Source organism: Nanorana parkeri, unplaced genomic scaffold (genome assembly GCF_000935625.1).
Source record: "Nanorana parkeri isolate BGI_ZX_2015 unplaced genomic scaffold, ASM93562v1 scaffold19, whole genome shotgun sequence".
Taxonomy (NCBI): Eukaryota; Metazoa; Chordata; class Amphibia; order Anura; family Dicroglossidae; genus Nanorana; species Nanorana parkeri.
In genome coordinates this window covers 151,935-174,116 of record NW_017306287.1, presented here as the reverse complement: position 1 = coordinate 174,116, position 22,182 = coordinate 151,935, and the positions used below count along the sequence as shown (strand labels likewise).

At 43.5% G+C, this 22,182-nt stretch overlaps 1 protein-coding gene across 3 annotated transcripts in view; it reads right to left on the bottom strand.

Moving 5' to 3' along the window:
• Positions 1-22,182, bottom strand: part of TSC2 (tuberous sclerosis 2) — a 67,328-nt gene that overhangs the window by 8,420 nt on the left and 36,726 nt on the right. The window contains exons 26-35 of one of the 3 annotated variants that reach the window (XM_018561651.1): positions 19,682-19,804; positions 17,931-18,095; positions 16,048-16,206; positions 15,372-15,478; positions 14,375-14,551; positions 12,582-12,797; positions 11,298-11,366; positions 8,574-8,731; positions 6,503-6,981; positions 5,232-5,310 (exon numbers count right to left, since the gene is read on the bottom strand). In XM_018561651.1, the coding sequence (XP_018417153.1) occupies positions 5,232-5,310; positions 6,503-6,981; positions 8,574-8,731; positions 11,298-11,366; positions 12,582-12,797; positions 14,375-14,551; positions 15,372-15,478; positions 16,048-16,206; positions 17,931-18,095; positions 19,682-19,804 (1,732 nt within the window). The remainder of the gene's footprint in view (positions 1-5,231; positions 5,311-6,502; positions 6,982-8,573; positions 8,732-11,297; positions 11,367-12,581; positions 12,798-14,374; positions 14,552-15,371; positions 15,479-16,047; positions 16,207-17,930; positions 18,096-19,681; positions 19,805-22,182) is intronic. The other 2 variants (XM_018561658.1, XM_018561665.1) reach the window with 2 other exon arrangements.

The window sequence follows — 22,182 nt, the reverse complement described above, 5'->3', positions numbered from 1 at the left end:
ACTGACAATACTACCATAAAAACCTGTTAAAAATACAGACACTATTGAATTAAATGTGGATCGATCCTCATTCACCTCTATCATTCATTCCACCGTGAGGGGTAAGTGGCTAGTGTGCTGCCCACGTTGCCACCTATCTCTCCGTGAAATGGCCCATGCGTATATCGATGAACACGGGCTATCTAGGTGAAGCTATATTCCAGGGTATGGGCAATCAAAAGGAAAAACATTCTGGTAATTTCATATTTGTGAATTAAAAAGGGGAGTCAAATTAAATATGAAATGGTAGCCTAGGCTTCGTACATTTGGAATCAGAGTATATACTGTGCTTTAAACACCGATACTTGTGGATAAGGTAGATCCTAATAGGCTATTTTCTGGTATAATGAAATATGTCCTCAGATGTTTTCAGTTCCTTTCCCTCTATCAATTTGCTTTTTCTTTAGGGATTCCTTTGATGGGTGTTTCCCTGTGGGGTTAAACTTTTCCTTGGGTTAGTGTTGGCTTATATTTAGCCGTGTGTACACTTAACCCTTTACTCCTTCACCTTGGGATATCGTGGTGGAGACACCGGGATATAATCAGATTGTCTGTTCAAACCGAGGGGGGAGGGTGGGGATGTTTTCCCATGGACAGACTACTACTGGACCATCTTCTATGTCACGCCTGACTTTAACCTTCTCTCTCTCAATTAATATTGAATTTTGAGTGTAGAGGGTATAGGGCTTCACTTCAGTATGGTATTCAAACACTGTCCTTAACGGACATGGATAGAGGATTTTTCGTCACTCACGTTTACTGAAGTTTTCTTATAGTCCGGGCGGTTTGAAGACTATTTCCTTCCTTTGAAGTCCAGTGATCCGTTTTTATGTATCGATATCTTGTTGTTTCCTCCAAAGATTGGTTGCTAGTGGCAAATGGCGTTTGGATCATATCCTGGGTATCCTCAGCGTAGTCTGTCCGTTGCTGAGAACCCCAAACCCCAATTGAGAATATGACAGAGTTCCCTGGTATCAGGATCGTGCGTCCACTTGCGGCATAATGGTTATGTGTCTGGTTGTTGTCTGTCTGTCGACATGTTTCGCCCCTCCTACAAACCGGGGCTTCGTCAGGACATACTCTGAGGTTGAAGGAATCGCTTTTTAACCAATTAGGTCACGCCTCTTTTCTTTCTTCTTAATCATTAGTTCAGATTATAGGAGGCGGTTCCCCTTCCTCCAGGTGAAAAACCACTTATTGGTTTCACTAGACAACATAGAATTAAAATTAACATATATGGAGAGTGTTTTTCCCACACGGCCCTGCACACTACAAGACTTCTCCCCTTTCATTACACATTAACATATGGCGGTATCTACATACCCGTTAAGATAATTTAACCACCTGTATGCAGATTCGTTTTCTGAAGTATGTGGGTCTATCGATATGTTTGGTTAAATATATCACCTTATAGAAAGACGTTGAGATTACATTCGTTGTTTAACCCAATGGGTAACATGGTGTTTAATCGATAGATCCACATCTTCTCCCGCTGCTGGAGAATCTTATCGAAATCTCCTCTACGGGGTGAAATATTTAATGGGTAGATGATATTAACTTTTAGTCCGTCGGGGACCCCTTTATGATGTTCTAAAAAATTTAAGGCTAGGGGACTGTCTATGTCTCTCTTCTTGATGTCATTTAGGTGTTCGCCTATTCTTACTTTCAGTTGTCTTTTAGTTTTCCCCACATAGAGCTTCTGACATGGGCATTCCATTACATATATAACCTTGCTTGAATTGCAGTTGTTAAAACTCATTATATTAAAGGATTTTGTACCTTCCGAGTTTTTAAAGATTTTTGCTTTATCTATGTATGGGCAGATCTGGCAGCCCCCACATGGGTACATGCCTTTTAATCTTTTTTTGCAACTTAAGAGTGATTGTTTTGACGAGCTAGGTGTATATTCGGAATTGACTAGACTATCTTTCAGATTTTTTGAGCGACGGGCTGTAAGTAGGGGTCTTGGGCCCACTATGTTGGATAAAAGGTGGGCACAAATCGAATATGTGCCAGTGTTTTGTAAGAAGTTGTCTTCATTTTTCCCAATTTGATCCATATTTGGTTATTATACGTGTATAGTTATTACTTTCGTTGACCGTTTTTAATTCCTTATTTTTCAGAAGGTCTTCCCTTGATCTCTGATTTGCTTTTATTTTGCTTCTTTTAATCAATTTGTGAGAGTATCCCCTTTCCCTAAACCGTTTATATAGATCTCTAGATTCCCTTAGGTACTCTGCAGGTTCACTGCAATTGCGTTTTATTCTTAAAAATTGGCCTGTGGGAATGCCCTGTTTTAGGGGGGGGAGGGTGATGGCGGGTTGCATGAAGAAGAGTGTTTGCTGAAGTTTCTTTTCTATATGTTTTTGTGATTAATTTTTGATTCTGAATTTCTATGGTAAGATTTCCATTTCCAATATAGGTGAATTTTAAATTCCTGTTGTTCATATTTAAGTCACTGACAAAAGATATCAGGAGGTCCTCACCGCCACTCCAGACCATTAGTATATCATCAATATACCTGAGCCACGTCTTCGCGTGGCCCAGGTATAGAGGATGATTATACACTAGTTCCTGCTCCCACAGGCCCAGATGGAGGCATGCATAGGACGGAGCCCATGGGGCTCCCATAGAAGTGCCCCTAATCTGTTTATAGAACATTCCCGAGAATTGGAAGTACTTGTTGTCCAAAGCAAACTCCAATAGCTCTACAATAAACTCATTTTGTGTTGCCATTAGGGGAAAATGCACATCTAGGAAGTGTTCTATGGCTTTTAGTCCCCATTCGTGAGGAATCGACGTGTAAAGTGATTCCACATCGATTCCAACCAGCAGGGAGCCCTCCTGTATTAGATCCTTGGTATCTCGGGTGTAGGAAGGTAATTGTGTTACCATTTCTTTTAAAAGAGAATCCAGGTATTTACCCATATTCTCGAGTGGTCCTCCTACAGCCGATACTATCGGTCTACCCGGGGGGTTATCATAGTTTTTATGGATTTTGGGTATAATGTAGTATGTGGGGATATTATAATTTCCTATCTTCAGAAAACGAAACTCGTTGTGTGAGTAAATCTGCTTCTCTGGCGAGTTCTATTTTGTTGTTAAATTCATTAATTAGGGTTTTGAAAGGGGATTCTCTCACTTTGGTTTACGTATTTTCGTCATTTAATAGTCTTTTAACCTCCTTTATGTATGCTTCCTCCGGGAGGAGCACTACATTACCTCCCTTATCACTGCTTTTGATTATTATCCCAGATGCTTCTCTGAGCTCCCTTAGGGCTACCCTCTCCGATTTTTTAAGATTGTCTGCACCCTTCACTGTCCAGTCTATTTGTCTGAGTTCATTATGTATTAGTTCCCTGAACAAAGCCAGGTACCTATTGCTCAGAAAATTGGGCATTGTTTTTGATCCTTTTTTCAGGGAAGTAATCCTTTTTGTTGGAGTATCCCAGGGTTCCTGGGATATAGTGTTCTCTTCCAATAGGGCCTCTAGATCTTTTAGTGCTTGTGCATCTAATTCTGGCATGTTATGTTCTTTCGTTTGTGGTGTATCCTTATGTGATGGAGGTGTCTTTCTGAGTTGATATATGTATTTTAAATAAACTTTTCTTAGAAATAAATTAAGATCCTTGTAGATGGTAAATTCATCCATGCCATCGACTGGGGCAAAAGACAATCCTCTTCTAAGGAGGTTTATATGATGTTCGTTTAGTGGGAAGTCAGTTAGGTTAATCACATTCTTGGTCTGTTCGTCCCCCAGTGGGTGGCATGGAGTTAGGTCCGACGACTCCTCGTTTTTACATTGGTCCTGGTCTGAGACGGCATATTTTGACTGGTTATGTTTTCTCTTCTTAGGTCTTCTGTTTTTCTTAGGTCTTTTTGTTTGTATGGGGGGACCTCCCCTTCCAATAAAAAAACTCACTGATTTTGGGGGTTCACTTTCACTTCCACTGGTGGAGATGTCCCTGAAACATCTATCTCCACTTGTGGAGCGTCTCGATCTAGATGCGTTCCTGCCCCTATTTTGTGAGGGTTTGAATGGGTCCCCTCTCTCCCAGTCACCTATGTCTCTCTGGAATTTAGACTGTTTTATTTGTCTTAGATTTCTTTGAGTCTTCTCCACTTCCTTGCGTAGTAAGTCATTATGTTTTTTAAAACACTCTAGATCTTTTAATGGTTCTAGTCCCTCTGAGCTCTCTTTGATTTGAACTTCAAGGTCTTTCATTTGTAGCCTTTCTTCATCCACAATTAGCCTAATAAGTGTCAGACCGTGTTCGATGCATTGTGTTTTCCATTTAGTAAGAAAACGTTCATTTTGTAAATGCTCCGCCGGTATGACTTTCTCTTAGGCCTCTTGGGATGATTTTGGCTTGCAAGTAAGATTCGAGTGACATGATATCCCATTTAGATGTTTAATTATTAGTTTTTTATGTTCCCTAAATTTATCTTTTATTTCACTCTCTGCTTCTATTATTTGTGGATGCAGCACACTAGCCACTTACCCCTCACGGTGGAATGAATGATAGAGGTGAATGAGGATCGATCCACATTTAATTCAATAGTGTCTGTATTTTTAACAGGTTTTTATGGAAGTGTCTTGGACCAGCCTGTATAGAGAGGCCCAGGACCCGACTATTTTTAATCTGTTTGGTAAGGTGAACACCTTACCATTCTGACAACCTGGAGATGTAGAATGCATCTCCAGCATGCAGGATCAACAGCCTTTTGGTGGCCTTGACATATATTTGAAAGGAAGTGATCAGTGCCCTAGGAACATGTTACATTACTGTGTTGCATACCACTTCCTGCCACAGTAATATTATCAATTCCTTGTGATCTAATAGGCTGACTGTTCAATGTTTACATAAGGTCCACTTCACTGTAATCTTAATTATGTGGCTGCATATGGCAGAAACTGGTAGCTCTATACTCTTTCATTACATTGAAATAATGATGTCAATCTACAGTACAAATCCGGAGAGATCCACCAGGCTAGGGGGCACCCCACTCTCTGTGTGCACAGAACTATGAATTCTGATATGGAGTATGTGGACAAGATCACGTATATCACACATTTGACTTATGAAGGAAAGAGACCAATGAAGGAAAGAGACCAATTATTCTAAAGGTTTCACCTATTCTACCACAAAATAGCCTTGAACAGTTCTATTAGTCTCTAAGCTACGACTTACCTGAGTGTTTGGGACCAGGATGGGCTTGTTGGATTCATCCCCAAAGAAGGGAGAATGGTACAACTGTAAAAACACAAAGCTGGAAAAGAGAGAAGAAATTAAAAAAAAGGACTCAAATCCCATTATCCAAGAGGAGTAATCAACCTCACCAGCCCTATTCCTAGACAAAGGAACTAAACCCATCCCCCGATATAAGTAACCAGCCCTATTCTCTGATAGCAGTAACCAGCCCCATTACCAACAGGAACAACCAACCTTTTTCCTCCCAGATAGGATCGACTAGGCCCATTCCTCTGATATATACATAACCAGCCCCACTGCCAACAGGAACAAGCAACCTCACCAGTCCTATTACCAGACTAAAATACTAGGCCCATTCCTCCCATATAAGTAACCATCCCTATACTCTAATAGCAGTAACCAGCCCCATTAACAACAACCAACTTTACCAGCCCTGTTCCCAGACAGAAGACACCATGCCCATTTCCCAATACAAGTAACTAATAACCAGCCCCATTACCCAATAGGACTAACAAGCCTCACCAGCCCTATTCCTAGACAGGAGACAGCACATCTGGTCCCCCAACAAAGGTAACTAGTCCCATTACCCAATAAGAGTAACTGACTTTGAAAACCCTAGTCCCAGACAGGTAAAAACAGACCAGTTTTTGTTTATATACAAGTAACTAGCCCCACTCCCTAATATAATGAGCCAACCTGTCCGACTATATCAAGAAATCAGACCATGGCTTACAATCAAAATCTTGGCCCATTGTTTAACAAACAGCTCCTACCCATGACAAATGTCAATTTCCAAAGGTCTGAAACAAAAACAAAACAAAACCGGGCAATAACTATTACGATATACAGGTCTTAAAAGCCCTTCAGAAGAACTAGAAACTGATGGGAGTGTAGCAAGCCTCATGTATCCAAGTGGTCACAAGTTCCTAATGAATTGATAGACCTTTGAGGGTGACCAGTAAATATTACCCATCCAATCAATAACCGATTAAAAGTTAGTAACTGCAGTTTAATGCATGCGAGTCATTTGCCAAGTAAATGGTGTAATGGGTCATCACATGCATAAAAATATCTGCACAGAAAGGTTCTTCCCATCTACAAAAATACTGGATTCTCCTTTCATGTTTTCACAGCACAGAAAACAAAAGAAATTAAATCAGATTGGTTGTTTGCGAGCATAGTCGTTTTTTCCAACAATTATTAATTTGAAAATTAAAATAATGAAAAAAACAGGTAGACCTGGGGTGTACCTTGGGTCTATTCCAGGAACTTTGTCCGCTTTGCTGGCCTTTGTGCTGTTCTTGAAAGCATCAATGTTGATCCTCCTTCCCCGCCTGGAGGGTTCAGAGTCAGAAATGGTGTGGCCCCTGGGACGGTATCCGCTTGGAGATTGGGGAGTTTGTGGTGACACCCCTGGTTCAAGCCTGCTTCCAGCTTCTGGTTTAGCGCTTTCTTCCTCTGCTCTGGCAGTCTGGATGATAGGTGGCTCTGAGATGGGGGTCTGCGGCACAGGCTTAGCTTCTGGTGTTGGTGTACTGACATTCTCTTTGGCCTCGGGTTCCTTAGGCAGCTCCTGCAAGGTCTGCAGTTCTGGGGAGGAGCTGGACTTGCTCAGTGTCTGCGAGGGCTGGAAAGGAATCTCCCTAGTTGACCCTTCGATGGGGATTCCGCCAAGTTCTGACTCTTCCGATTGTTGGGTGGACAATTCCTGACTGGAGGTGGAGGAGGACTATTCAAATAAAAAGGAGGAAAGGAAAGACCTTGTAAAAGGGTACCATCATCAGAATTCTAAAAGCATGTTGAGATAATATTACACACTTTTTGGTTTTATTTGCTTGTCTGTTTTAATACAAATCTGTGTTAAGTGATATCTTTAGATCTTAACTTGCGATGTGATTGACATAGCTGCTTAGCTTTCCAACCACATTTCTTAAAAGGAGAACTATGAGATGAGTGATTTCCACTCACCTCATAGTTCTAGCCGACCTGTGACAATGAGACTGTCGCAGGTCGGCTCAGTAGATCGGGAGGTGAGCGAACACATACCAGGTTCGCGAACACATACCAGGTTCGCTCACCTCTCGATCCTGTCACGGCTCTCTACCGTGACAGGGGGAGGGGCTGGATTCCCCTCTCCGATCTGCCAGCGCTGACTGGCGGAACGGCCAGGGGAGGATACAGCTGGCTCTGCCTCTAGATAGGCAGAGCCAGCTGTCACTCACGCAGCTGCGTGGATCCCGTCATCTACGTCGGGATGCGCTCCGGCGTCCCAGTATACCGCGAGCTGTAGCTCGCGGTATACTAAGCTTAGGGTAATGGGAGGACGCTAGTTTGTGTCCTCCCGTTACCCTAAGGAGAACTATGGAGAAAAACACTGACCCCATAGTTCTCCTTTAATATATCTGTTCCCCCATCAGGATGTCATTTCAGAACGGTTGTAAAAAACAAAAATAGCTATCCGGTGCAGGGGAGGCCTGGAAAACCGGGCAAACCATGCAAAGCGTGCCATGGTGCCGTAGTCATTGGTAGGCACGAAAAATGGGTGTTCATAAAAGGACATTTTTAGTGACAACTCTTCCACATCTTCCAGTATCAACTTCCTTTGTAGCTCTTGGCATCTGATCAAATGACATCTCAGAGCTACAAATGAAGTTGGTGCTGGAAGACTTTCCTTGGCCAGGTGCTGTAATCTCAAGTCTGTACCGGGAGCAGAGGAGATACATGCAATGCCCAGCACAATGTCACTGACTGCAGCTCACACTCTGATGGATGTCTAAATGGCAAAGTATCTTCACTCAGGACCATGAGCCCAACAGATGTATTTAATACTGGTCCAAGGACCAGTAATTCCTGCCTGTCCTCTCAGCCCAGTCTTGCTCCTGTTTACATTTTTGAAGGGCGTTAATTAACAAGAGATACTGAAGTGTTCAATGAGCTGAAGTGAATGACTAGATTTGTCCCATTTTCTCTCCCTGCACTGTGCAAATCCTGTAGACTCGGTGTGCACTTATTGTAGAAGTGTGCAGGCTCCAGCAGGAGTTGGATTTTGTTTTAAAGCAGTGACTACGCCAGATTGTGCAATTGCATTGTACTCTGGCATGGCTGCTTGAAGTCCAACTCAGGAGCGTGCAGGAAAAGGTGACACTGTTGTAGTCAAGTAGGGGTTATCACCCTTGAAAATAAAAACGCCTCGAATAAACCTCGCTGGAATGATTTAACTGAAACAGGACATATAAAATAAAAAGGAATCTACTACATGAAATCCCAGGAGTGCGTTCAATATCATATTTTGTTTCGGCGCTTGATTTCGGTAACACTCACCCTGCTGATTCCTTCAGTCTTCTTGTCTGTTTTGTCTTCGCTTGGTGTGTCATCATTGGCCACAGCCTCAAAGTCATCCAGCTCCTGGGACCCAGCAGGAGAGGCCATGTCTACCTCCACTTCCGTTGGCGAGCCTTCCTCCGGGAGCACAGACGACTCTGGAAACAGAAGGTCCATCAGAGGTCCATCAGTAATAGAACACCGAGCATCTCCTAGCCAGAAGAGCTCTGGGATGTTCTGTAAAACCTGGAGGCAAGTAACTGTGGGAATGCTGCAAACAGCAACCAACCAGATTCCTCTACTGGTTTTTTAATCTAAAAGAAATAGGTAGCATTCGATTGGATGCTAAAAGCAATATTGAGGTTTTCATTTCCTCCATCTTTAATACTCTGGCCCCATTATTGGACTCTCCAGAGGAAATCCACATTTGTTACTTTCTGCTTTCTTACTCTAAATCCATGCAGACTCCATGCCGTGTTTGTAAACTGGAGGATACATAGACGCTCACATGTGTCAATTGTAAATCATGGTCTTTAATTCACTTCTCTAAACTGTTTTGTAATAATGTAAAATGTGAAATGTTAAGGGAAGCAACCCAAAAGCAATTAATTTATCTTTCAGTATCCTGCCTCCGATAAAGTGAAACCCGGCTGGTTTGGGTTACTGTAATGTATACTCTCCAAATATATATACACAAGCACATCTAAACCCAAGAAAAAACATGCAATGTTACAGCTCAATAGTCTTTAGTTGCGGTTTTATGACTAGTTTTCTTTATTCAGGCCAAGTACATTTTCTGTAGCTATTGTACTCAATACCTGAACAGTGTCTGCAGTCACTGTTAAGCCAACAATGTTCCTCCTGGTTCCTTCGATTTTGCAAATTGAAGTTTGATGAGTTGGATGGGGTCATCAGGGCCAAAACGGGCTCCAGTTTTGGCTGCTTTACAGGAGCTGGTTGAAATGTGAGCTGTGTATGGCCAGGTTTACCTATACATATCTATAGGTGGACCGGCACAATCTTGGAAGTGTCTGTGGGAATTTGTGCCCATGCAGCCAAAACAACATAGTTGATGTCAAGAACTAATATTAGATGAGAAGACCTGACTTGCAATTGACATTACAATTTATCTACAATCTGCAGGGCTGAATTAAGGACTCTGTGGAGGCTACTAACGTTCCCCCACACCAAATTAGGTCTTTATGGAGTTGGCTTTGTGTACAGGTGGGCCTTCACCAAACCCGTTACCACAGGGTTGGAAAAAGCACAAACTGGTACCCTTCATTTGAAACACCTGAACTCAATTTGGAGGTGGGTGCCCACATAATTTGGCCATATAGGTAGGTGTGACGGATGCATGTAAAGTAAGCCAAAAGCTATCCCCTTGCTATAAAGAGATCTCCTTTATTTCCCTGCTGTGACTCTGGGATTACAAATCTTTTGGCAGGTAAAGCAGTCAACATATGTCTAGTTAAATTGTGTATTTAGCCATTTTCCTGGCATTCAGTTGTAATCACTATACAGCCCTGTTACTACATGTACAGTCATGAACAATGGTTAGGGTTACAGAACAAACCTGATACTTCCCCATTAAAATAATCACAACTAAGAAAAATCTTGCATAATGCACCAATGAATGAATGGTGAAGCTACGCGACATGAGGGGTGACCAGAATTTGGGGTTCTCCACCCCCCCGCTCATTCTTCCTTTGTGGCTAGAACAGCCTCCACTCTTCTCAGAAGGCTTTCCACAAGCTCTTAAGAGTGTGTCTGTGGGGATTTGTGCCCATCCAGCCAAAACAACAACGTTGATGTCAAGAACGGATATTAGATGAGAAAACCTGACTTGCAATCAACGTTTTATCTACAACCTGTAGGGCTGAATTCAGGGCTCTGTGGAGGCCACTCAAGTCCCTCCACACCAAATTCATCAAACCAGGTCTTTATGAAGCTGGCTTTGTGCACAGTGGGGCCTTCATCAAACTGTTACCACAGGGTTGGAGACACCCCATACGGTAGCCTTCATTTTAAACACCTGAACTCAATTTGGAGAGGGCTGCCCACATACTTTGGCCCATATAGGTAGGTGCGATGGTCAGGTATCCACAAACGTTTGGCCTCAGTGTCCCACACAAGAAACAACCTGGCCAGTGTCCCACACAGGAAACAACCTGGCCAATAATGTTCTCACAGACCCAAAATAAAATGGTAAGAATGCCCTCCAATGCTCCGATTGTTTTCCCTCTATATACAGTCAGAACTTTACATGACTGGAATCAAGTGTGCATGACACCTTCAGCCTGATAAGGGAAACATGATACCAGGATGGCTTGTGACAGTCAAGACATAAGGAGGGGTTATTATCAAAGTGATAAAATCAGCACTTTGGTTATTGCTGGTTAACATCATTATTAAGTCATTGCAATTTACAGAACTGAAGCTTCCATGAAGCACAGCGATGATCCCAGCACAGTTAGACAAGTCAGCATGCACTTTCAGTTGGGTTCTACAAAAGCTGAGCTAATCTCCGACAAAACCATTCACATGCACACTAAGAAGAAGTTCATGCCACAGTTAATAAGCTTCCTTCATGGGTTTTTTCTTTATTAGCAATAAAGCACACAGCTAACATGAATGTCCAAGATAGGGCTGCAAAGGTGCCACAGGCTTGTTAAATGGGACAGACACAGTTTTACGAGGATCCTTTGATCTATATAGATGTACCTGCCCAGGATATGCTCCTAAGCAGCTTTCCTTGACCACTGGAAGGGAGGATGGGAGCAACAGAGGCCACTGCAATGGGAGAGGAAGAGCGGTTTGCAAAAGGATGAAAGAAAAGTACTATAAACGTAGAAGCAGCACCCCACCATTTTTTTTAATCTTAAAAAACAAACTTTTGGTATTTTCTTAATCTCAATGTTTTGTTTTCCTACCGAATACCATCTTCACACCCACTAGCCCTAAGGAAGCTTATACAGAGGCAGTAATATAAAAAAGGTATTTAGGTCAAGAGCCCCTTGTACTTGATTGTTAGGTGGACAACATCGCTGAGAAAGGGGTACAAAAGCTTTGTCTCTATGCGGTGGTAGGTCATGATGGCTCAATCAATTACTGATCAAGTTAACTAGACAGGCACAGGAAGACACTTTGTGGGCTAAATCCAACCTCGAGGTACAGGAAAGTACCTAGAGCCCAACAACGATAAGAACACCGCTTATAAAACCACTACAAACTAGTGACCAATAGACCATTTGATGGCTGTTTTACTTAATATAAAACAGGTCTTGTACAAAGGCCTCTTAGGCCTTCAACTAGGAAACAAAGTGGCTTCAAGAACGTTTTTTGTATTATAAGGGCGTTGGTCAAATCATAAGACAATGAGGTAACGGTCATAGGACATCATTGGGCAAGATATGTGGCTACATTACCATGGGTATAGAAGTGGTTTAAGCAATTGTATTAAGTTGCCATTGTTATGACTTTCACTGATTGACCCTGTGCCCAGTTGATGATAATAAATCTACCAGACTAAGTACTAATTACGCGTGGTCTACCAACTCATTGGGATAGCAGTACGAACCCTGTTCACAATCTAAGGAGTGAAATAGGTCTTTTTGGTTCAGAAAACGCTGTAAGTATGGGTCACATGACCAACAATAGCACCATAAAGGGAGCCGACACATGTTCTACAAACCGAGTCTATTGTATGAGCGTTCTTAAGCATCAGTCATCACTGCAGCCTCCACTACAGAAATTAAAGCTGTCATAGTGCAGCTACCATTCTCTACACTTCCCTCATGAATGTACAATAATGGTGGGCAGCAAAGCTGCTCTCCTTTCACCTTAGTTTAATGGTGGGTATAGAATACATTTTGCAACAATATACCAATGGATATTGCAGGAATTAGCATTCCTACCTGCAGTAAGTAAATCCCTTCACTTCATACTTCTGTCCTGTAGTAGCATGGGTGCAGCGACATTGCATGGAGAAGGTAAGAGACAACTTACCCGTGTTGGATCTCTGCAGCAGGGTTGTTTTGCACGTGGCTCCGCTCAGTGAGGAGGCGGGCATGGAGAGGGATTTGTAGAGAGCCGTCTCTCTGTGCTCTTTGAACCTCTCTGCTGCCATAAGGGCATTGGATAATTCCTGGAGAGGCATGTTGTTAATATCCGATGAAAATGGACTCAGTGGGTTCTCCAAGCTCATCAGCCAGCTAGTATTACCTGGGAGGTGAAAAAATGCGTCGTTTTACTTCATGAGTTTATACATAGCCGTGATGTGATGCAATGCTTTGTAAACGTTCATAACGCTGTCTATCCCTCAAAAGGAACCACAATCACACACATGCAATCAGACCAATCTGGATACAAACAAATTAAAGTGGAACTTTGGATAAAACTTTGTCCTGGATACAGGATGGAGAGATGAGAAGCAGTGTCTAGTTTAAATTGCTATCAAAATGTGAGCAACAAACTTCAGCTTCGAGGCAATATATATGCATGCAATGGGAAAGATCAGCATGCTCCAGTTCCTGTTATTGCACATTTCTATTCTAGTCTGGAACCCACTTGGAAAGTCTTCCCTCCACTTCTCCAATAAATCTTTATCTCCGGTGCAGTAGAGAAAGGGAGAATCATTCCCAACAGGTGCAAACAGTTTTACAAACCTGAGGGATTAAAGGATAATTAAAACCCTCCCTGTTTTTTGCATACATCTACTGCTAGAAAGCAGTAAAAAAAAAAAAAAAAAAAAAAAAAAAAAAACTTACCTGTGTCTCCCCTGCACTCCTGTCCAAAGATCTGAAGATTCTCGGGCGGCCGCAAAAGGTCATGCGGCGGACGCATGCGCAGTACAGCTCTTCGGCTGGGAGACGAGGAGAGACACAAGGTAAGTCAATGCAAGCAGCGTGCACCCGCACAGACTCCGTGGGACAGGAAGTGCCAGGAAAAAGAGGAGTCAGCGCTGGATCAGAGACCGGCACCAGCGCTGGAGGGAAAAGTACTGGAAAGAAGATGATCGGATCAAAAGGCATCATTTAAAGTGACATTAAACGCTCAGATTTTTTAACATAAAACAATACTGTAATGTGTGCCTTACTGTAAACCATGGTAGTTTCCCTTCTCATTGCTGCTCTTCCTTTTAAATCTGTATCTCTTCTCATGCTGGGGGAGAACTTCTGTTTTGCAGCAGACTGCCTTGTCTCTGGAATGGATACATGGTATCTGTGTGTAGGTTCGCAACCTGAGCCAGCACTACAGGAAGAGGCACTCAGCTGCAAAGGGAAGTTCTCCCCAAGCATGAGAAGAGAGACTGATTTAAAAAGGAAGAGCAGCAATGAGAAGGGAAACTACCATGGATTACAGTAAGGCGCACATTACAGTATTGTTTTATGTTAAAAAAAAATCTGAGGGTTTAATGTCACTTTAAGGTAAGTCCTTACACTAACATTTAGCCTTTAATGTCAATTTAAGGCTCCTCCCCAGTTCTGTTGAAAAGAGTTACAGCTTAATGTATTAGTATGTCTCTGGATTGTGGAAAGAAGACCATACAAACAAAAGGGCAGAACATACACACTGTATGCAGGAGGAACTAATTGCCAGAATCACTGCTGCATGGCAAGAGTGCTAACCACTTATTTGTTGCCCTCTTTTCACTCTGGCTTGTTGGTTATGGCTGGGACGCACAAGTTCCAGCCTACTGTATACTGAGAGTTACAATACCATGCACAGACACTTTGTTACAACTCATTAAAATCGAATGAAAATCATGCAACTGCACCCAATGCACTTGTTCTACTCACCGGTAGGTCTACGCACAAGTATTTCCGCCCAGCCTTGGGTTAGCACCGGAACAAAATCAGCCAGTGTGGCTTTCTCCTTCTTAACCTGAGGCCTGCGAGGGACTTTATCTCCTCTGCTTCCTCCACCAGGAGAGGACAGGGATCCGCCGTCTGATCCAGCCCGTAGGCCGTGTCCACCTGAAATTTTAAAAACTGTAAGAAAAAAGGTGTCTTCTTCATGCAGCACGCACAGACAAGCAAAGCTTTTACAGTGCTTCCATCTACAGCACATCAAAAAGGCAGCCATTGAGTGCTACAGCAATTTTCCTAAGAAGGCATTTGACCTGAGCAAAATAACTGGGACACTTACAGGGTAATCCACTGGGCAGATGCCATTCGCATGGCACTAAGGCTACTAGAGGGCACTAGGAAATTCCTATACTCAGCGCCATCTAGGGGAGCTGGTGCCGTTTTATAAATAAACCTGAAAGTCACTGCTCTCTAGCAATTTTAAAACCCCATTTTTCTAATTTTACCACTGTACACGTCTGATATGCACATTAAAGCATTGTATTCACAAGCATCAAAACAATGCAATTGTTGTACGTTCGTAACACCTGCTGTCTGTCTGCTGTCACTAGATAATAAAGAAAACTAATTTATTTACGCATAAATAGATACAGAGCTGCCTTCATTTGGGCCATCTTCCTTCCTGCACGTCTGATGCTAGATGTGAATTGTGCAATGGATCCATGATCTACTTGGCTGGATCCGATTCATCTTGAACAGCAAATTTGTTACCAATTAAAGTGACAGGATTAGACAAATTGTTAGTTTCATGAACAAGCACACAGCAAAGCTAGCGGTAGCAGCTGTAAAGGCTGAACAAGGACAGAACCGGTCACAGATAGGTCATGGTGTGCTGAACTCACAAAAGTTCCCCTCTGAACTCTCAAAGTCACCAATGTGGAAAGAACTAGAACAGGAGAGGAACGCTCTCCCAGGGAAGTGAGCTCACCAGACATGGAGCGGACTCTGTGACGCGGCGTTTGCATACCCGACTTTCTCGCCTGCAGGTCGATCTTTGTTGCAGCTTCTTTGGTTTGCTCAGATTGCATAGGTGAGCTTTGGGGTAAAAAAGAAAGATTTCAATTGGCAGGACTTCTTTGGCGAAATGTTTTTTTTAAACAGCTGTAATAAAAGCTTTGCCTATTGGCTGGACTCCATGCCTTCTGCTCCTCAGTGATGTATTTAGGGGCATTTCCAAAACAACTTTCAACAAATCAACATGGCTGGCCTTCACAAAACGTTACCTCAGTCTCCACTGTCACATAACCAAATACCTGGGCTAAGGTCAAATGATTTGAAGGGGCTTAGTGTGGAGCAACAATGAACAGTTGACTAAACATTTATCTTCCCCTTCAACCAAGAATACCCGACTGATGCCTAGGCATTTGGTCACCTAAGCAGTCACTTGTACAATAAGTTCGGAGCATCAAGACAAGTATTTTAGGACTTATTTTAAAAGCTATAGATTTAACACCATTTAATTGTTGTGGTAAGTTACTTACTACTTGGAGGAACATGGATATTATGTATCCATTGAGTTCAAAATACTGAGTACCAGTGGTTGAGGGTATGAACCATGAATTGTGTTATTACTCTATGAATAGTTCAATATACTGGGCTATTACCTAAATTCCGACTCTCCCTCCTTTGGAACCTCCCCGGTATCTAACCCTAGAAGTGATCGTGTTCCCCTCCCTACACTAGTTGTCACAGTTATCAGCTTGTTCCCGACAAGCCAGGTCTTCGTTCTTCCGCCATCCAGCAGAAACTCACCAACCGGTGACCTACAAGGAAAAGAAAAAAAATATATATATATTTTAAGCTACCAGCTAACATTAATTTCTTAACTTTGTTTTGCGAGTTAGATTAGAAACAGTCATATATGGAGGTCATAAGGGGAGATCTCAAGACAGGATGAAAATTTTGGTTTGAAGAGAAAAAAAACTGATATATTATTATATGCTTAGGGTACTCTTTTGAAGTCGGGGTAAACCCTCATTGATAAATTTAGGGAGGTTCTCTTTTAGGGCCAATTTAGCTCGGGGGAAATATTAGGGGTTTAAACAGCCCCCTGATATTTCACTTTTAAAATAGAAAAAGAAATTGACACAAAGTCCTCAATCCTTTTTTCTGCAGCCTCTGTTCTAAATAAATGGAAAGCACAGAGGCTGCTCATTCATTAAATATTTTACCATCATCCAGTTTCTGAATGGGGAGGAGCCTCTGTAGTGAGTGCTTCTCCCCCATTGAGAAACTCATGAATGAACAGGATGTGATGTAAATCACATCCTGTTCATTTATAACTGGGGACACATAGTACTATGTGTCCCCAGACAAATCAGCTGATTGCTCCAGTGTTTGTCCTGCACAGAGGACCGGTACATATCACTGATATGTACCGATCCTCCACCGCTCGGCCATGCACACTCAGCTTCTCCCATGGATCCCCCCTGCTCTCCCGGGCAGAGGCAGCGGGGGATCAGACACGAAGCACTTCAGCCGCAGGGGGGGCGGAGCCTCTGTCACAGTACTAAGGCCGAGCAGTGAGGGGAGAGAGGGGAGAGAGGGGCACCGGCTGTCAGATCCAGACCGAGCGTCTCTCTCTCCTCACCGCTCGGCATTAGTTCGGCGACAGCGGCTGCGCAGTCCCCCGCCGCCGGTTCCTTCACTTCTTCTCTGATCCCGCTGCATACAGATGGGGAGAGCAGCGGGGATCCAGAGAAGCCCCACCAGCGGGAGGAGAGGACATTGCGATCTACCAGTGGTCACTGGTAGATCACGATCGACCTTATGGGCACCCCGGGCTAGTACTATGTGTCCCCAGACAAATCAGCTGATTGCTCCAGTGTTTGTCCTGCACAGAGGACCGGTACATATCACTGATATGTACCGATCCTCCACCGCTCGGCCATGCACACTCAGCTTCTCCCATGGATCCCCCCTGCTCTCCCGGGAAGAGGCAGCGGGGGATCAGACACGAAGCACTTCAGCCGCGGGGGGGTGGGGGGTGGGGCGGAGCCTCTGTCACAGTACTAAGGCTGAGCTGTGAGGGGAGAGGGGGGCACCAGCTGTCAGAACCAGACCGAGCGTCGCTCTCTCTCTCTCTCTCCTCACCGTTCGGCATTAGTTCGGCGACAGCGCAGTCCCCCGCCGCCGGTTCCTTCACTTCTCGGATCCCGCTGCATACAGATGGTGAGAGCAGCGGGGATCCAGAGAAGCCCCACCAGCGGGAGGAGAGGACATTGCGATCTACCAGTGGTCACTGGTAGATCGCGATCGACCTTATGGGCACCCCGGGCTTAAGGTCTGTGTCAATGGGCTATTGTTTTGAATCATATCGGGGTTTTGCCAGTTCCATGCATGTCTATGGGAACACAAAAACACACACAAAGTCAAGTACAGGTCAAATGCATCCCTCAACAAATTCTAAATGATCTCAGGAGGCATCTCAAACTGACGCCAATGACACAAGCCCAGACATTGGTGTATGATTCAGTCAAACACTCACCTTTTAGGAACGGCTGTGAAGTTAGAGAACACATATCTGGCCATCATATCTAGGCAGATCTCGGTTAGTTCCAGATGAAGGTTCTTCAGGCTGTCGTCTGCCTGGGCCATTGAGCTTTCATCAGCAGAGCTTAGGCTAGAGCTGGTCACTGAGGGCTGCATTCGACTGCACAAAACAGCAATGATTGTTAGACAACAAACAAACTGCAGGGAAGGTCTGTCAGATCATGACTTATCCCGACAAACCAGGAGGTGGTTGTATCTTCCACAAGGCACTGAGCTAGCCAGATCGTAGAACATATAATCTTTTGTTAACGAGTTAGGATAGGAACATGGGAGCACACATTGGTGACTTGAAGGTGCAAGCTCTGTCTTTTCTTATCCTAGTTGACAGGTCAATGACCCAGAATTAGCCAATTATTAGATGCATGGTAGTTCCAGGTCAGTGACTCACTAAGTAGTAAAGGAAGGGTGGAGATTACAAACATAGGGTTACCAGGATGACAACGCCAAGCCACTGCCTCACAAAGGGCAGCTTGGTCAGCCTGCCAGGCAAGCTCCTTCAGTTGGCTGTTGGGCTACCTACAGTGAGGCATGGTGCATTATGCATTCTAATAGCACTAAAAAAATGCAACAGGAGAAGTGGTAACAGCAAACACGCCAAAAAGTATGGGGGTCAGAGAAAGTACTTTGGCAGGGACATCTTATAGCTGAAGTATGCAATGGATAAGGAGGCAGAAGGTGATTCAAACCACCAGACTCTTCCTTTAGCTGAAACTGTGGCCGAACTGACCTTTTACTTTGCATTTTGTCCATAGATTGGCAATGCAAAATTAAACTGGGCTTTGAAAGACAAAGATCAAGGGGTACAGAATTATACTGCAATGGACAGATGGGGAAAGCCTGACTTGCTGTACTGCAAGATCAGGAACAAGGGTTGCTGAAACCTCAGGTTTTTGTGTTTACAAAAGGGTATAGAGGCACATAGGGTAAACTCACACAATGATGCAACTAAATCAAGAGGCTGTGACCTCTGAACATTTTAAACAAAAATGGAGTGTACTTTTAAGACCCAGCACCACTTTCACTATGCTCCTTTGGTTTATTTGCACCAATAATCTTTCTGGACATGTGAACAAAGTATCAAGTTAGGTTTTGGCATAGTTCTGAGGCCTAATCAGAATCTCCCTTTTCTCCGATGGTAACCCCTCTCCCTACATAGCCAAGAATTGATGCAATCTGATCCTCCCGAAACTCCTAGTATAACGTGGGGATTAAAGTCATGATCCACAGACCTGTCACAAGAATCTGAAGGTGACTGTCATGCAAAAACCATACAATGACTTAAGTTTACAATAATTTCCCATAAGAAAAGAGTGCAGTGCAAGCCCAACACGTTCCAATGAAAACAAAAATCACTACAAAAAGTCGTGAGAAATTTATAAAAGGCTGAGCGAGTCTCAGACCAGGAGCTATCGTTTTTAATTCTGAAATATTAGAAGGACTGGACTGCAATCTTCCCTTTTTAAAACAAGTGTTAAGGTCACCTAAGGATTAAACTTGCTGCAGAGGTTTAAGTATTTCAGTCCAATACGTGCAGTCTGTGAGTTAGGGGTCCACAATGGATTCGGGAGAGCTAGAAGGGTTATGGAATGGGCGCTAGTGTCTATGGCTGGACATGCAAGTCTTTCCCTGGCATGCAACCTCCCCCAATGGGTGCAACAGGCCCAGGTAACCATGCCAGGCCTCTACCTGTACGCAGCACGCTCCGACACACTGATGCTGCGAGAGCGAAAGGCGTTCGAGAGGTCTCTCATCTCCTTCACGGGGGACGAGTCACTCAACCCCGGCTTAGAGGGTTTGGATAGCTTCAAGCTACCCCAATAAAGAGTACCCCATTGGCAAAAAGGGTAAGGGTGCCCACCACCCGGACCCATATTCCACACAAGTGGTATTAAAAACAAAAAAACACAGTCACCCCACCCACACACAGGATGCCAGTGGAAACCAGTGAAGGAACGTGTAGAATGGGTACAGCAGAAGGCCCGCGAAGATCAGTATTGGGGGTACACCATAGAAAAGGAGAAACAGAAAACAAAAATAAATGCCACACACATGAGAAAGCAAAAAAGGCAACAAAACTGAGCAAAAAAAAAAAAAAAAAAGGGAAAAAAAAAAAAAAAAAAAAAAAAAAAAAAAGGAAGCAAACAGCAGCGGCATTGTAAAAAGAGCCAGTTGCATTCTGGGGAGATCAAAGAACTTGTCCTATGGTAGCCACATACAGACAGATATTTTGTTTTCTCAATGAACAAATAAACTCCACTGTACTGCAACATCTGTAATGATACTGCTAAAATCATTCTGTCATTTGTCAATCACCTGAAGCAAACCTGCTACGGTTGGAGAACTTACAACAGATACAATCCACCAGTGGCAGGTTCTTGGATTGCCACTTATTGAAACTGGTTTTTAGAGAGCAATTTTTTTTTTTTTTTAACATGGATAAATCACGTTGACCAACAATTACGGTCTTAGTGGATAGATACTGGTAGGGATGCACGGATATCGGTATTTGGGTATAGAGTACCGATATATTTTTTTCGGTACTTGCCGATAACGAAAGTCCTATTAAGGAAGCCAGGCGGCATGTAATGACTCACCACCTGGCTTCATGATTAGCCGGGAGTGTAAAGACTCGCCACGCAGCTTCCCTATTAGCAGGGAAGCCGTCCCCATGCTTCTCGTCACTAGGTGATGAGAAAGCATGGAACCTGCTTTCTGGCCAACAGGAAGACGGGCGCCATGTAAAGAATTGGCTTCCTGGTTGGCCAGGAAGCTGGTTCCATGCTCCTTAGTCATGATACCGGAAGTATCGGGCTAGGCATTGGAGCATTTGGGCGAGTACGAGTACTAGCCCAAGTACTCGGCATCAGCACAGATACTGCTACTAGTATCAATGCATCCCTAGATACAGGCATTGGAAAAATTAAGTTTAGCTCCAGGCAAACTGCTAAATACACATTTTAAATACATATATGGGAGTGGTTTTACCTGCCCAAGCCCCTACGATTCTGTCAAACCAGTCCTCAAATGTATACATCCCTTGCAGACTGCACAGACAGGTTGGCGACATGGATTTTCTCAGCTGCCAGTTAGCAATATAGCTAGGTCACCCCCCTCCAGCCCGTGATTGGTACATCAGCAGACTGAAGTGACGGTACGTCAGCAGACTGACGACGTAACCTTTCTGCTCACCCCTTTTGTTAGCATGCTCATCAGCAAATGTGCACTGCTGAACACCCGATTGGCTTCAAAAGCTGCTCCTACCTTTACTGTACAGGGTATTACATGTGAAAAAAGTATAGCAGAAGGATAGCAACTTTCCAAATAAGTTGTGGCTTCTATTTATCATCATCATCAATAGGGCATTCCACAGGAGAGCTTCTCTTATGTGTTTCACGCAACCTTGAGCTTAGTCAGAGTATATACGCCATGAGCAAGCAAAAGGATGCGTGAAACGCACAAGAGAAAGCTCTCCCGTTGAATGCCTTGTTGATAATAAATAGAAGCTGCAACTTATTTGGAGTGCAGCTATCCTTCATTTCTAAGATCTTGACCAGATACGAGCTGGCACCCCGCTGGCTGAGTGTTTGTGGACTGACCTGGAGCATCACGGATTGTGAATTGAGGACAATAAAGTATATTTGCCATTAAAAAATCCATTGAATGATTTGTTTTGTTAAACCAATGCAGAATTCAGAAAAAATATATTATACAATATGCCAACTTAAGGTGCAAATCTGCAGCACATACATATGGCGCAGGACCAGGTTTTTACTATACCCCAGAACACAAATGTTTCTTCTTTTGAATTCAGTTAAAATTAAAAAAAAGGAGGTTTCCACATTTGAGAAATCTTCCCCATCAACCACTTGATGGTAGTTATAGCTGGTTATTCCGAGCAGCAGCCAAAAAATGGACCTCTATCAGCTGAGGACATCTGCCCTGGCTCAATCAAGGATGCCATGGACCTCAATAACACCTACCAGAGCCAAAGCTCAGTTGATGTCTGCGTCAAAATGTTTTAATGACAACCCTCAGCTGTTAAAAGTCCCTCTGACCATCTTACAACTGCTACTAGAAGGATGATGGGGAAAATGTCCCAATTAGGACATCCCTTTTGAGGTATTTAAGAGGAAAAGGAAACATTAAAGTAAATACTATGAACCGATATTGAGCTGGGCTGATTATTA